Raw genomic sequence first — 12,710 nt, 5'->3', positions numbered from 1 at the left:
AGTAAACAACAACAAAAAAAGGGAAAATGCTATGTTGTGATCCACACTCATTTCCCACAGTCCTCTCTGAGTGTAGATGTCTCTCTTCATCACAGGATCACTGGAACTGGTGTCCATCAATTTCTTAAAGCCCTGTGGATGGACTGGAAAGGGCAGTTTCTGTCACCTTAAACTTTGATGCTGTATTTATGTTTAAATTGGAATCATTATTCTGAAATTGAATAAAATCATTACTATTAACTTGTTAATTCTGGTATAAGACTTTAGAAATATATGTGCATTGAAGTATTGTTACTAGAAATTTTAATACATATTTGATTTGATGTTAAGTTGAAAAATTTTTTGGTTTTCTGGTAACTTACCTGAAGAAGTCACATGTTTACACGTCCTAATTAGATGAAAAACATGGGGAAAATCGCAGCACCCATATTCCAGCTATAATTTTGTGACAATTCATTCAGACGTTTGGAGAGGCTGCTTCTAGATGTACTTGAGGGAGTGAAGAGCTTTATGTGCCTGCTTTAGAATATGGACAGGGATTCTTTGAGAGGGTCTTCTTGACTTCTGGTAGGATAATGGAATTCCCTTTTGTTTTTCCTGGTGTCTACATTGGTACAAGGAAGAGCACACTGTGCATGCTATGAATACTCGGCTCATTTTCAAGCTACACAAAGTTGGTTACAAACCTTTTTGTTACTTACAATTATTTTACTGAGGTAAAATGTTTAACAACTTTTTACCAAACTGCTTTTCAGAAACCCTGTTAATGCAGCAACATGATCATCCTGAGCAATTTCCTGGCCCCTCTTTGTTCCATCAGCATCCTTCTGCTAGCCTCTCCCCCTTGGTCAAACACACCCCTTTCTGTTCAGATTTCTAAATAAATTCATTGCTCCTGTGCTCCCCTTCCTAACAGGAACCATTATATACATTGTGCATTATGACTTAGGGGAAGTTATACCAGGAATGTTGAAATGGTTTAACATAAAGAACAATATCAACATAATTGATCACATGAATAATAAAAGTTAAGAAGAACCATGGGTTTACACCATTTGGTGTCTGAAGCAAGTATAATATGGAATTGGAAACCACCGAGGAAGAAAAAAGGTCTTTGTCACTTGAGGAATCAAATGGGGCTGAATGGTTTTCCCAATTGAGATATTACTTAGGAAATGATTCTTCAGTATGTGTGTGTGTGTGTATTTCCTGTGTTGTATGCATATTGTATATGTTTGTGTGGTGTGTGTGTGTGATATGTATGTGTGTGAAATGATATGTCTCCTTCCCTTGTGTTGGTCTCATTAGTTTGTGCCTTGTCATATATCACCCCTATAATACCTGCATTCATCAGGAACTGGGTCATGAAGAGTGCAGAGAGATTGGAATAGAGTCACAGAAACTCAGAGAGACCTGGACAGAGAGGACACAAGAAAGGATGTTGAGCCAACCTTGCCCTTTATCTAGAGAAAAGGATTTGGCTCAGCCGGGAGAGGAAGGGAGGGGGACATGGCTAAGCTGAAATCTCTTTTCAGGGCAGAGGATAGCATTGGGATAGGGACCCAGGGGCCTGAAGGAACCTTGTAGATCAAGTCTGAGAGGAGATAACATGGGCGGAGTCATGGTTCCAAGAACCTGGAAGAGTCTGACCTGAATCCATGCCTTCATTTACAAAATGACAGGGTGGCCTGGGCCCTTCAAGGATGGATTTCTTCTTCCTGTACTGTTAAGGACAAGGGCCATTTCTTGTAGAACTTTCCTCTGGCTGGTGGCAGGTGAGACCTGGACCGCACTTCCTAGGTAAAGAAGCCTCCAGCAAGCTCGAGGGCCTCACAGTGCACTGAGCAGTGGGCCTGGGGTCAAGAAGATCTGAATTCCAATCCAGTCCCACATACACTGAATCTCTTCCTGCCTCAGTTTCCTCAAGTGTAAAATGGACATCCTGAGAGCACCTACCTCTCAGATATATTGTGAGGATTAAATGAGATATTTGTAAAGCACACAGGAGGGTTCCTGATATAATTTTGTCCTGCAGTCAGGTGAGTCTTTGTCAACTCATCTGGAGTTTTCTTGGCAGAGAATGGAGGGTTTTGCCATTTCTGTCTCTAGCTCATTTTACAGATGAGTAAACTAAGGCAAATAGAGTTAAGTGATTTGCCCAAGGTCACAGAGATGGCAAGTATGTCAGGCATATCCCAGTTCTTCCCATTCCAACCCCTGGAGCTCTTATCTTCTGCCATCCCCACCTACCTGGCTTACACCTAATAAATGTTTGCTCATCCCTTAGAATGGAAACTCTGGACACAAAGCTAAAGAATGACAGAGGGAATTGTGCTTTTCCTGGCAGGGAGGTGGGAAGGGGCTGCAGGTGGCCTGGAGCAGGGGCTTATTTCTTGGGCCTCATCTCTGTGCCTCTTGTTCTTAGCCTCATGATGAGGTCTCCTGGGTATTGCTTTGGGGGATGTCCCTCATCCCCCCTCCCACCTCCTGCTCCTCCCCCAGAGCTCTCTGCAGGACCAGCCTGAGGGGCTCCCTCCCTTTATGCCCTTGTTTGCCCACGAAGAAGTAAATGAAGGGGTTCAGGCTGCTGTTCACACAAGCCAGGGACTGAAGGAGGCCATAAGGCATGGAATCATTTATGAAGGGAATATATATTGAATCCCCGATTCCCCAGGGCAGGCCGAAGAGCAGGAACACAAGGACCGTGAGCATGACCAGGAGGTAGAGCCTGGGGGGCTGGCGGCGCTGGGAGCTGCACTGGACCCTCAGCAGCAGAGTCAGGCTGGACACGCACATGATGCAGGTGAGGAGGAGGAACCACAGGAAATAGATAATGAGGAAGATGGGGCAGAAACGGTGAGGAACCAAATATTTCCAAATGAGAAACGCTGTGACTTGCATCATCCCGGCCAGAGCCCAGAACCCGGCGCACAAGGCGCCCGACGTGTGCTTGGGGCGGCGACATCTGTACCAGATGGGGAAGAGAGCGCATAGACAGCGCTCGGTGCTGATCGCGGCCAGGATGCTCAGGCCCACAGTGTAGGGCATGCATTGGAGGTAGGTCACAACCATGTACATTCCAGAATAAAAACAGGTAAGAAGGCTCATGAAGAAGTCCAGAAAGGAGCAGCAGAGGAAGAAGGCGTCGGCTGCCGCCAGGTTGAGGATGTAGACAGAGAAGGGGGTCCTTTGGATGCGGAAGCCCAAGAGCCACAGGACCACGCCGTTCCCCAGCAGCCCAATGGGGGCAACAAACAGAGACAACATGCTCGTCCAATGATAAAAATGAAATCCTTCAGATGTCCAAGAAGCCTCACTCTCATTTACCCTTCTCTCTGTAGCACTGTCATTACCATATTCCTGTTGCTGGGGTGTGGGGGACACAACCATGGTGGGTGGTCCCATTCCCAGAAAGCCCTGCTCCTCTCAGATGCCCTGGGGATGCAGAGAGAAAGAGAAGAGCTTATTCCCGTCTCCATCTACAAGAGTTAGAGTCTCTCCTCCCCAGAAGTGTAGGTCACTAGTAAACAATGTATAATATTCTAGTCTCACTTGCTAGTGAGAGAAAGGGTTATTTCACTCATATTGGTAACCAGTTATTCAACTGGAATGAAGACGTTTTCGTTCCTATTTATTCATTCAGAAACCAACTCCTTGCAGGTTATTAAATCAGTTTCCAAAGGATGTTGCTGATAGATGAGATATATGGGGTTTTATTGATCAATCTCTCAAGATCAGCTTAGAACATTGCTAAATTCTCCCTCATTCTCATGTTTTCTTCCTGTGGTTACACTTGGGCAAAAAGTCTCGAGACAGGGAAATTTAGCCAGCTCTTCTATATACTAGCAATTGAACCAAAACAACATTTTCAATGGGTGAATCCACTTGGCAAATATGACTAAAGCAATTTTGTTACTCAATGACATCTTTTGATAAGACTCTAAAAGAATTGTTTCATAAAATACATCCTCATTAATTGATTGATAGAGAAAGACTTAGCTCTTAACTCTGGCTTTGCTCTGGGATTTCTTTGGGTAATTGAAAGAAACAAGGAAGCAGTAATGAGAAGGTGGGAGAGTCACCATGAATTTATTTTCTAAATATAAGCAACAAAAAACAATGGAAACTTATTTGCAATGAAGTTCAGTTATTGTCATTAATAAATCAAAATTGATTGGGTTGAAAATATTGTAATGGCAGGATATTAGAGAATTGAATGAGTCCTTATATGTACAAAAGGAATAATATATATTTGCACCTATTTCCCAGGAGTAAGATCTGAAGGGACCACAGAATCTTTAATAAACTGCCTTTGGCTCAGCCCTTTCCCTCAGTCTAACTTATTGCAGGCTGGACATTCAAAATCTCCACATCACCACAACTAACCATCACATGAGCTAAATCTAACATGTTCCACATCCTTAGTCAACCACTTCTAGAAAGGAGAGAATGAAATGAAACAGTTTCTTCACTCACTTTCTTTGTCAAACTGCGATAAACATTTGCTCACTACTTACCTCTTGGAGATTCTGGCCCCAGAACAATTTTTACCACTGAGCTTGGTGTTGGAATACAAGGACAATGAAATCGTCCCTATCCTGAAGTAGCTGGTATTCTACTGAGAGGAGGCAGAGGGGAGCAGGATGCAGCCCCAGGTATTCACCTTGTGCCAAACCAGATAATTGATCAGCAAAGAACATGCCTAACAGTAGATGTCTGGGATTGTTGATTGCTATGGCTTCAGTTTCTCTTCATTAACAAATGACGAGATTTAGGGCCAAATGTCTGGGAAAGGATAGATCAGTTAACCAGACCAAGAATAGGAAAAATTAAGGAAATGTGGGATTCATTCATATCCTAACCCTGACCCTGCATCTGGAGGATTGGGAGCATGATCTTTCACACCCTTGTTCAGAGACATCTCAAGCACTCCAAACTCATTCTCCCTCCCAGCTGGGGGCCATATTACAAAGAGTTTGAAGTTTGGGTATAGCTCTTGCCCTCCAAGGAAAAAAGAAAGCATCAGAACGCAGAAGCCAAAATTTCTGCTGCTCCCCAATTCCCAGGCTAAGGTTCTCCAGATGTTCACATTGGAAATACATACATTTATAAAGGATTAAACACAAATTGATAAAGGACTAAACTCACCAAAATCTTCAGTAGATTCCAGAATGACAAATAACAATGAAGAAGGCCTCCAGACTCTGAAGTTCCCTTTTTCCTGCCCAGATTCCTGTGCCTGGTTCTGCTGTTGATGCATGTATCTGTGCTCACTGGGACATGAGAGTGGAGATAGGTGCAGGATGCAGGACAGTTCCTCTCTTTCCATTATATTCTGTCCCCTCCCCTTCTCCCAGTTACACTTATCTAGTCAAAAAGATTTTCTATTTGCTTTCATACCGGAAAGGTGGAGATTTTCCAAACACTGATGTCAGGTAATAAATTCCCTAAAGCTTTCAAGTGCAGATAAAGCTTCCTAAATGGTGTTGCTCTGGAAAAGACTTTGATTCTCTGTAAATACCAACCTCTACACTAGGACTTAAGAGGAATAATCTGTTAGATTGATCTGGCCCATTATCGCCAATTAACTGGTCTTTCCCATTATCCTTGCATGTTTTTCAGTCATGGTAGTTACAACTTGAGGGAAAGAAAAAAATATTCCCTATTGTTCACATGGTCCATTAGGTCCTTTTCTAGCTCTTACAGAATTTTCTGAAAAGAAATTGTGTATTCTCTTGTTGCCAGAGTTTTATACAGATTGAAGAGGCTCAGATTTTTTCAAACTACAAGTGGGTATTGGAATGAGGCTTTGGATTTCAAGGTTCAAATAAGGAAAAAATGTATATACATTTGTGAAGACATATATAGACATATATAAATATATGTGTGTGTGTACATTTCTTCATTCACAAAATATATACATACAATATACATATATCTACAAGAACATATAGTAATACACCCAAATAAGGACACAGTATACTGTACCTTTTTACAACCACTTATTTTTATAATTTCTTATTTTTCTAAAAAATAGCTTTATTGTTAAGGCCATGCCTAAATGTGAAGAAGCAGGTGGATTCTCCAAGGGCCCCCATATCTGTGAATATTATACACTTGAAGGAATTGCAAAGCAGCCTTTACTGATGCAGATGTGGCTTGTGAATTGGAGAATGAAATAAATTCGGGGCAAAAGGGAAGAAGAGAGACACCACAGAATGCAACTGCCTCTCAGTTTTCTTGTATCCTTATCTTTCTCTCACATGGAAGGATCTATTCTTCTGGTAAGAATTAGCTCCCCAGCAGCCACAAGCAGGTGGCTCCCATAATACTTTATGTCTTCAAAATATATGCAAAGATAGTTTTCAACAATCTTTCTTGCAAAACCTTGTCTTCCAAAATTTTCTCCCTCTGTTCACCCTCTCTCCTCCCTCTGACAGCAAATAATCCAATATATGTTAAGCATATGCCATTCTTCTATGTATTTCCACATTTATCATGCGGCACAAGAAAAATCAGATTAAAAAGAGGAAAAAATTGAAAATTTAAAAAGCAAGCAAACAACAACAAAATGGTGAAAATACTAGGTTATGGGCCACATTTCAGTCCCCACAGTCCTCTGTCTGAGGACTCTCTGGAGCACAAGTCTATTAGAATTGTCCTGAATTGCCTGCATGAGCTCTTATTTACAAATCCAGTAGCCTTTTCTTAATCCTCATTCTCTTTTCATTCTTGCCTCTCTAGATTTTATCTGACTGTTTCTTCTCAGTACTTTTCCTAGATCCTCATCTAGATAGTACCATCTAACCATCATTAACCTTTGGGGTTTCTTTTTTTATTCCCAAAGCTTAGCACAGTGCCTGGAACAGAGAAGGTACTTAATAAATGGTTACTGTCTTCCTGACTGACTGTTGATGCCACTAGGACTGTAGACGAAGGTCATCCACATAATTCTGGCTGGAACTACTTATGAGGTTTTGTTTTGGGAACCGGAAACTTATGTTTTGGCAACTGAAATATACCTGGGTCCTGAGGTGTTATGAAGATCAAATGTGATAATGGAGGTATAATTTTTGTTAAGATACTTCTATAATATTTAAAGTACTATAGAAATGCCAATTAAAGTAATAATATATGATTGTCTGGTGATGATGATGATGATGGTTTGGTCACCCACTTTCTCTTTTCTTTATGTTCTCTTTCTTGGAGAGGAAGTTGATTTACTTACTGTGAATGTGGTTGAGCTATAATCACTACTGTAATTGCTGTTCCAGTTTACTCCAAATCATACATGACCATTCCTATTCTAGGTGCTAGAAAGGAATGAATAGCTGTGCATGAGGACTCAAAGTGAGGTTACCAAGGATAAGAATGTGTAGCATATGTGAAGCTGGGCAGATGATGTGACATTGGGCAGTTCCAAAAAGTAGCTTTCTTGTGGTACTTGCACAGTTCTGGAAATGAATATTTTTCAATCACTGACTTCTTAAGTGGTGGATATGTGTGGAACTGACATATTATACCCACCTTCACAGAGTGAATAAAGTAGTAGAATCAAAGTAATCTAAGATCAGGACTAATCAGACATCAGGAGATTTGATATGTGGTTGTACTTTAGTTATAGTATCTTGTTAGAATTTGTACCTCAAAGCAACATCAAATTAAACATCTCTTGACCATAGCTCTTTGTTGCTGAGATTATGTATGCCTCTGATACCCCCCTTTCAAGAGAGATTATTGACCCTTCTGTATTCTATATTTGGATAATCTTCATCTAGATGCCCCAATACCGTATTTTCTTTCTCCTCTTCTCCTATCTTCCTTTGCATTATCACTTTAATGAACACGGGATCTCTAAGCTTGGCTTTCTTTTTTTTCCCTCAAAAATTCTTTGGCAAGATTGGACTCTCAAAGAAGAGTATAATTCCCCCCAAATTTCAGCTTATATGCATTTGATCATCACATCATTTAGTCCACTCAAAATATTTAAACTTGTTTGCCTTTTTTTCCCTGAGGCAATTGAGGTTAAGTGATTTGCCCAGGGTCACACAGCTGGGATGTGATAAGTGTCTGAGACTTTTCTTAAATTGGAAGACAAAGTGCTTTTCTTTTTCCCATGGCAGATACTCAGCCTTTCTTTGAATCTGCATGACTGTGCCTGGATACTCTTACCCTTGTGATCTAGTCATGACCAAAGACTACCCACGTGGAAGAATCTTTATACATTTGAATTAGAATTTTGACTCTTTCTCTATTTCTCTCTATATACAGCTGACTTATTAAATATTTCACCTTGATAACTCTTACTAGCTCTATATTTCTGTGTAAATTAAGGTCTTTTAATGTATACATTAATGTATACATATATACGTTTAATGTATACATTATTGTGTATATATATACATCGAGGATACACATAATTCTGAGCGACAAACTCTGTGACTTCGATCATCCTGTCCAGAGCCTGGAGCTCACTCGGTGACATAGGTACCAGATGGGGAAGAGCACAGGTGGACAGCGCTCGGTGCTGATCGCGGCCAGGAGTCTCTGACCCATATTGTAAAACAGGTGTTTGAGGTAGAGCACGATTTCGAACTTTAAATTGTCTTTTATTTATTTAGTTTTAGTTTTTTTAGTTGCAAGCCCAATTCATTAATCTTTTCTTTCTCTGTTTTATTCAAGTAAGCCTCTAAGGATATAAAATTCCTTCTTATTACCGCTTTGGCTGCATCCCACAAATTTTGGTATGACGTCTCATCATTGTCATTATCTTGAGTGAAATTATTAATTTTATCTATAATTTGCTGCTTCACCCAATCATTCTTTAAGATGAGATTGTTTAGTTTCCAATTACTTTTTGGTCTATTTATCCCTAACTTTTTGTTGAATGTAGAACTTTAAATTGTCACACAAATATCCAACAAATCTAGTTATGGAGATCAGAAAGGAGCAGCAAGGCAAGAAGACGTCAACCCTCACCAGGCTGAGAATGTAGACAGAGAAGGGATTCCTCTGAATGTGAAAACCCTGGAGCCACATGCTGTTCCCCACAAGTAGGGCAATGAGCAAAGAGGAGATCTGCATCCAGTTATATCCACAAAATTCTCCAGCCACACTCCCATTTGCTCTGCTCTCGGTGGCACTATTATTAACATATTCTCATTGCTGGGGGTGGGGGACACAGTCATGGTAGGTGGTCCCAGCCCCACAAAACCTGCTCCTTTAAGAGGCCTTGCAGACACAGACCCAGAGCTGAGTATTTGGGTTATTTACTCCCATCTCCACCTTTAAGAGTTAGAGCCTGATGCAAACATTTTAAATAAAATATTAGCCAAGAGATTACAGCAACTTATCAGTAGGATAATACACTAAAACCAAGTGGGATTTATACTAGGAATGCAGAGCTAGTTCAGTATCAGGAAAACTATTAATATAATCGACCATATCAATAACAAAACTGACAGAAATTGTATGATAATCTCAATGGATGCAGAAAAAGATTTTTGACAAAATACAGCACCCATTCCTATTAAAAACAGTAGGGAGCATAGGGATAAAGGGAACTTTCTTTAAAATAATGAGCAATATCTATCTAAAAGCAAGAGCAGCAAGCATTATTTGTAATGGAGAGAAGCTGGATGCATTCCCAATTAGATCATGGGTGATACAGGATGTCCATTATCACCACTATTATTCAACATTGCACTAGAAATGTTGGCTTTAGCCATAAGAAAAGAAAAAAAAATACCACAATTAGAATAGTCAATAAGGAAATAAACCTATCATGCCTTGTAGATGATATGATGATATACTTCAAGAATCCTAGAAAATCATACAAAAACTTTAAAAAAGAACAAGAACACCACATTTTGGCACCCAATGTGGGGCTAACAGGACCCTTTCAGTGGAAAAACCTCTGATCCTGAATCCAATGGAAAAGTCTCCTCAATCCAGAAATCAGGGCGAGTACAACAAAGAAATTTTGTTAAAAGAGTTAAAGTAGAATTTCAGCTAAGATGGGACAGATGTTTAGAAAACAGCCTTCTGTTTTTGTTCAAGGAAGATGTTTAGAGAGCATTGTCAAAAATATGGTGTTCTCTTCTTTTGTATAATATGATCGTTCTCTCTGGGAGCAGGTTTCTTGGGGAGGTTTTCTGGAGGCAACCTTCGTTTCAGTTCAGAGTAATAATCACTCCAAATACGGCCAGCTGATAAAATCCAAACGTTTATTGGGCCCGGTTAGCTTTCTTAGAGACCTATCTCTCTGCTTGGTTCCAAGAGCTCTTGCTGCTAATCTTTTACCTCTGCCAGCTTCAGCTTCTCTTCTTGCAAATATCTCTAGCCAGCACCAAGGTGAAAGTTGGAATGAATCTGTCTTGCCTCCGAGAGAGGGTTTGTGGGCTTCTGTATCTCCCAGAATGCTGCTGGCTCTCAATCTCCTAGAGTGCTCCTGGCCCTGAGAGCTTCTTGCTTATATGCTGTTCACCGAGTACACATCAATCATTCTATCACTGGGAAACCATTATTTGTTGTAGGATTAAATCAATTCTAAACTAAATTTAAACATTGTCTCCTCAATTCCACTTAGTACCTTGTTTCAAGTTCTGGCCCATAGCATCTCCTTGTAGGATCAGATCAATCAAACTGAACCATGGTAAATTAGATAATTATTGTTTCTATTGGAGAGACAGCGCTCGGTGCTGATCGCCACCAGGAGGCTCAGGCCCGCAGCGTAGGACATCAATCTGAGGGAATACACCAAGCTGTGGATTAAATTCCTATTGCGATAACTAACACATTTATCTCTAGACATCAAAAAGGAGAAGTAAAGGAAGAGGGCGGGGGCCCCCACTAGATTAAGGATGTAAACAGAGAAAGAGGTCCTCGGGGTGCAAAGCCCAGGAGCCAGATGATGATGCTGTTCCCCACCAGCCCAAGGGCGGCAATGAGCACAGAGAAGGTCCATATCCAGTAATAATATCCTCCATGTGCCCCAGTAGCGACATTCCCTTGGTTTTTTCTCTCAATAGCACTGTTATTAACTGTATTCCCGTTGCTCGGATGTGGGGGGGGGGGATAAAACCACGGCAGATAGTCCCATCCCCAAGAAGCCTTGCTCCTCTTAGACATCCTGGGAACACAGAGACAGAGGATCAGGAAGTCTTTCCTCAATTACTCCCATTATTCAATTAGGATGAAGACATTCTCATCCCTATTTATTCATTCAGAAACCAGCCCCTTATAGGTTATTAAATCAGCCTCAGAAGGACACTGCTCATATAAGATTGCCCAAATCCTTGGGGTAATGCTTTTTTATTGTAAGGTGGATCCCAGCACCCAGGAGATCTTACAAAGAGCATTTTATGTAGATCATATTCTTACCTAAAATTGTTCATGGTTCATTGACTGGGTAGAGATGGATGACTTTGTCCAGAAATCTGGAGGCAGATGAACCTCCTCATGCCCTGGGCAACTGGAGCTGAAGGCTTTTAGCCCTCCTTGTCTACCCCTTCGTTGATTTTTAGTCAATTAGATTTGATTTTCTCCCCCAGGCCTATACTCTTTCCCTAAGTATTTTTAGGTATTCAATGTTCTCCAGGAGGCATCTTTGACTTGCAGGAGGGCTGCTGAACAAGAAGTATAGGGCCTTTAATTACCTAGCAGTCTGAAATCTAAGTTATGGTAAACTCCTGAGATCCACCCTTGGTAGAGGTCTCCAGGAGTCTCAGCTTCCCATGCCTTGTCCCAGATCCCAGTCATGTCCCCAAGGGTAAGTTTTCCCTATAAAATCTATTTACAAGCCATCCTATGTCTGCTGTCTTCCTTTGGGTCAGGCTGCAGGGCACTCTGTTTCATGGTGTCTTTTTCTCTACCCTTCCCCCAAGTCACATGGGATCTCTCCCAAATCCAGCATTTTTTTTGAAATAACTTTTTATTGACAGAACCCATGCCAGGGTAATTTTTTACATTATACCTTGCACTCACTTCTGTTCCGATTTTTCCCCTCCCTCCCTCCACCCCCTCCCCCACATGGCAAGCAGTCCTATACATGTTAAATAGGTTACAGTAGATCTTGTATACAATCTATGTGTGCAGAACCGAACAGTTCTCTTGTTGCTCAGTGAGAATTGGATTTAGAAGATATAAATAACCCGGGAAGAAGAACAAAAATGCAAGCAGTTTACATTCATTTCCCAGTGTTCTTTCTTTAGGTGTAGCTGCTTCTGTCCATCCTTGATCAATTGAAACTAAGTTAGATCTTGTCTTTGTTGAAGAAATCCACTTCCATCAGAATACATCCTCATACAGTGTCGTTGTTGAGGTATATAATGATCTCCTGGTTCTGCTCATTTCACTCAGCACCAGTTCATGTAAGTCTCTCCAGACCTCTCTGTATTCATCCTGCTGGTCGTTTCTTACAGAACAATAATATTCCATAACATTCATATGCCACAATTTACTCAACCATTCTCCAATTGATGGGCATCCATTCATTTTCCAGCTTCTAGCCACTAAAAACAGGGCTGCCACAAACATTTTGGCACATACAGGTCCCTTTCCCTTTTTTAGTATCTCTTTGGGGTATAAGCCCAGTAAAAACACTGCTGGATCAAAGGGGATGTACAGTTTGATAACTTTTTGAACATAGTTCCAAATTGCTCTCCAGAATGGCTGGATGTGTTCACAGTTCCAACAATGTATCAGTGTCC

General features: G+C 41.0%; 1 protein-coding gene across 1 annotated transcript; it reads right to left on the bottom strand.

Annotated features, from left to right (window-relative positions):
• Nucleotides 1-2,128: 2,128 nt before the first annotated feature.
• LOC100920498 (mas-related G-protein coupled receptor member A-like) lies at nucleotides 2,129-5,345 on the bottom strand. Its single transcript, XM_031942654.1, has 2 exons — nucleotides 5,149-5,345; nucleotides 2,129-3,435 (listed from the first exon to the last, which is right to left on the bottom strand). Exon 2 carries the CDS (start codon nucleotides 3,403-3,405, stop codon nucleotides 2,428-2,430), a length of 978 nt encoding a protein of 325 aa, XP_031798514.1. The 5' UTR covers nucleotides 3,406-3,435; nucleotides 5,149-5,345; the 3' UTR covers nucleotides 2,129-2,427.
• Between the last annotated feature and the right edge of the window lie 7,365 nt (nucleotides 5,346-12,710).

Source organism: Sarcophilus harrisii, chromosome 6 (genome assembly GCF_902635505.1).
Source record: "Sarcophilus harrisii chromosome 6, mSarHar1.11, whole genome shotgun sequence".
Classification (NCBI taxonomy): domain Eukaryota; kingdom Metazoa; phylum Chordata; class Mammalia; order Dasyuromorphia; family Dasyuridae; genus Sarcophilus; species Sarcophilus harrisii.
The sequence above is the reverse complement of the archived record's forward strand: the minus strand, read 5'-3'. Positions and strand labels throughout refer to the sequence as shown.

Bases quoted from the DNA above. Each gene is read 5' to 3' on its own strand.
- LOC100920498 (XM_031942654.1), bottom strand. From the start codon at position 3,405: ATGGGACCACCCACCATGGTTGTGTCCCCCACACCCCAGCAACAGGAA.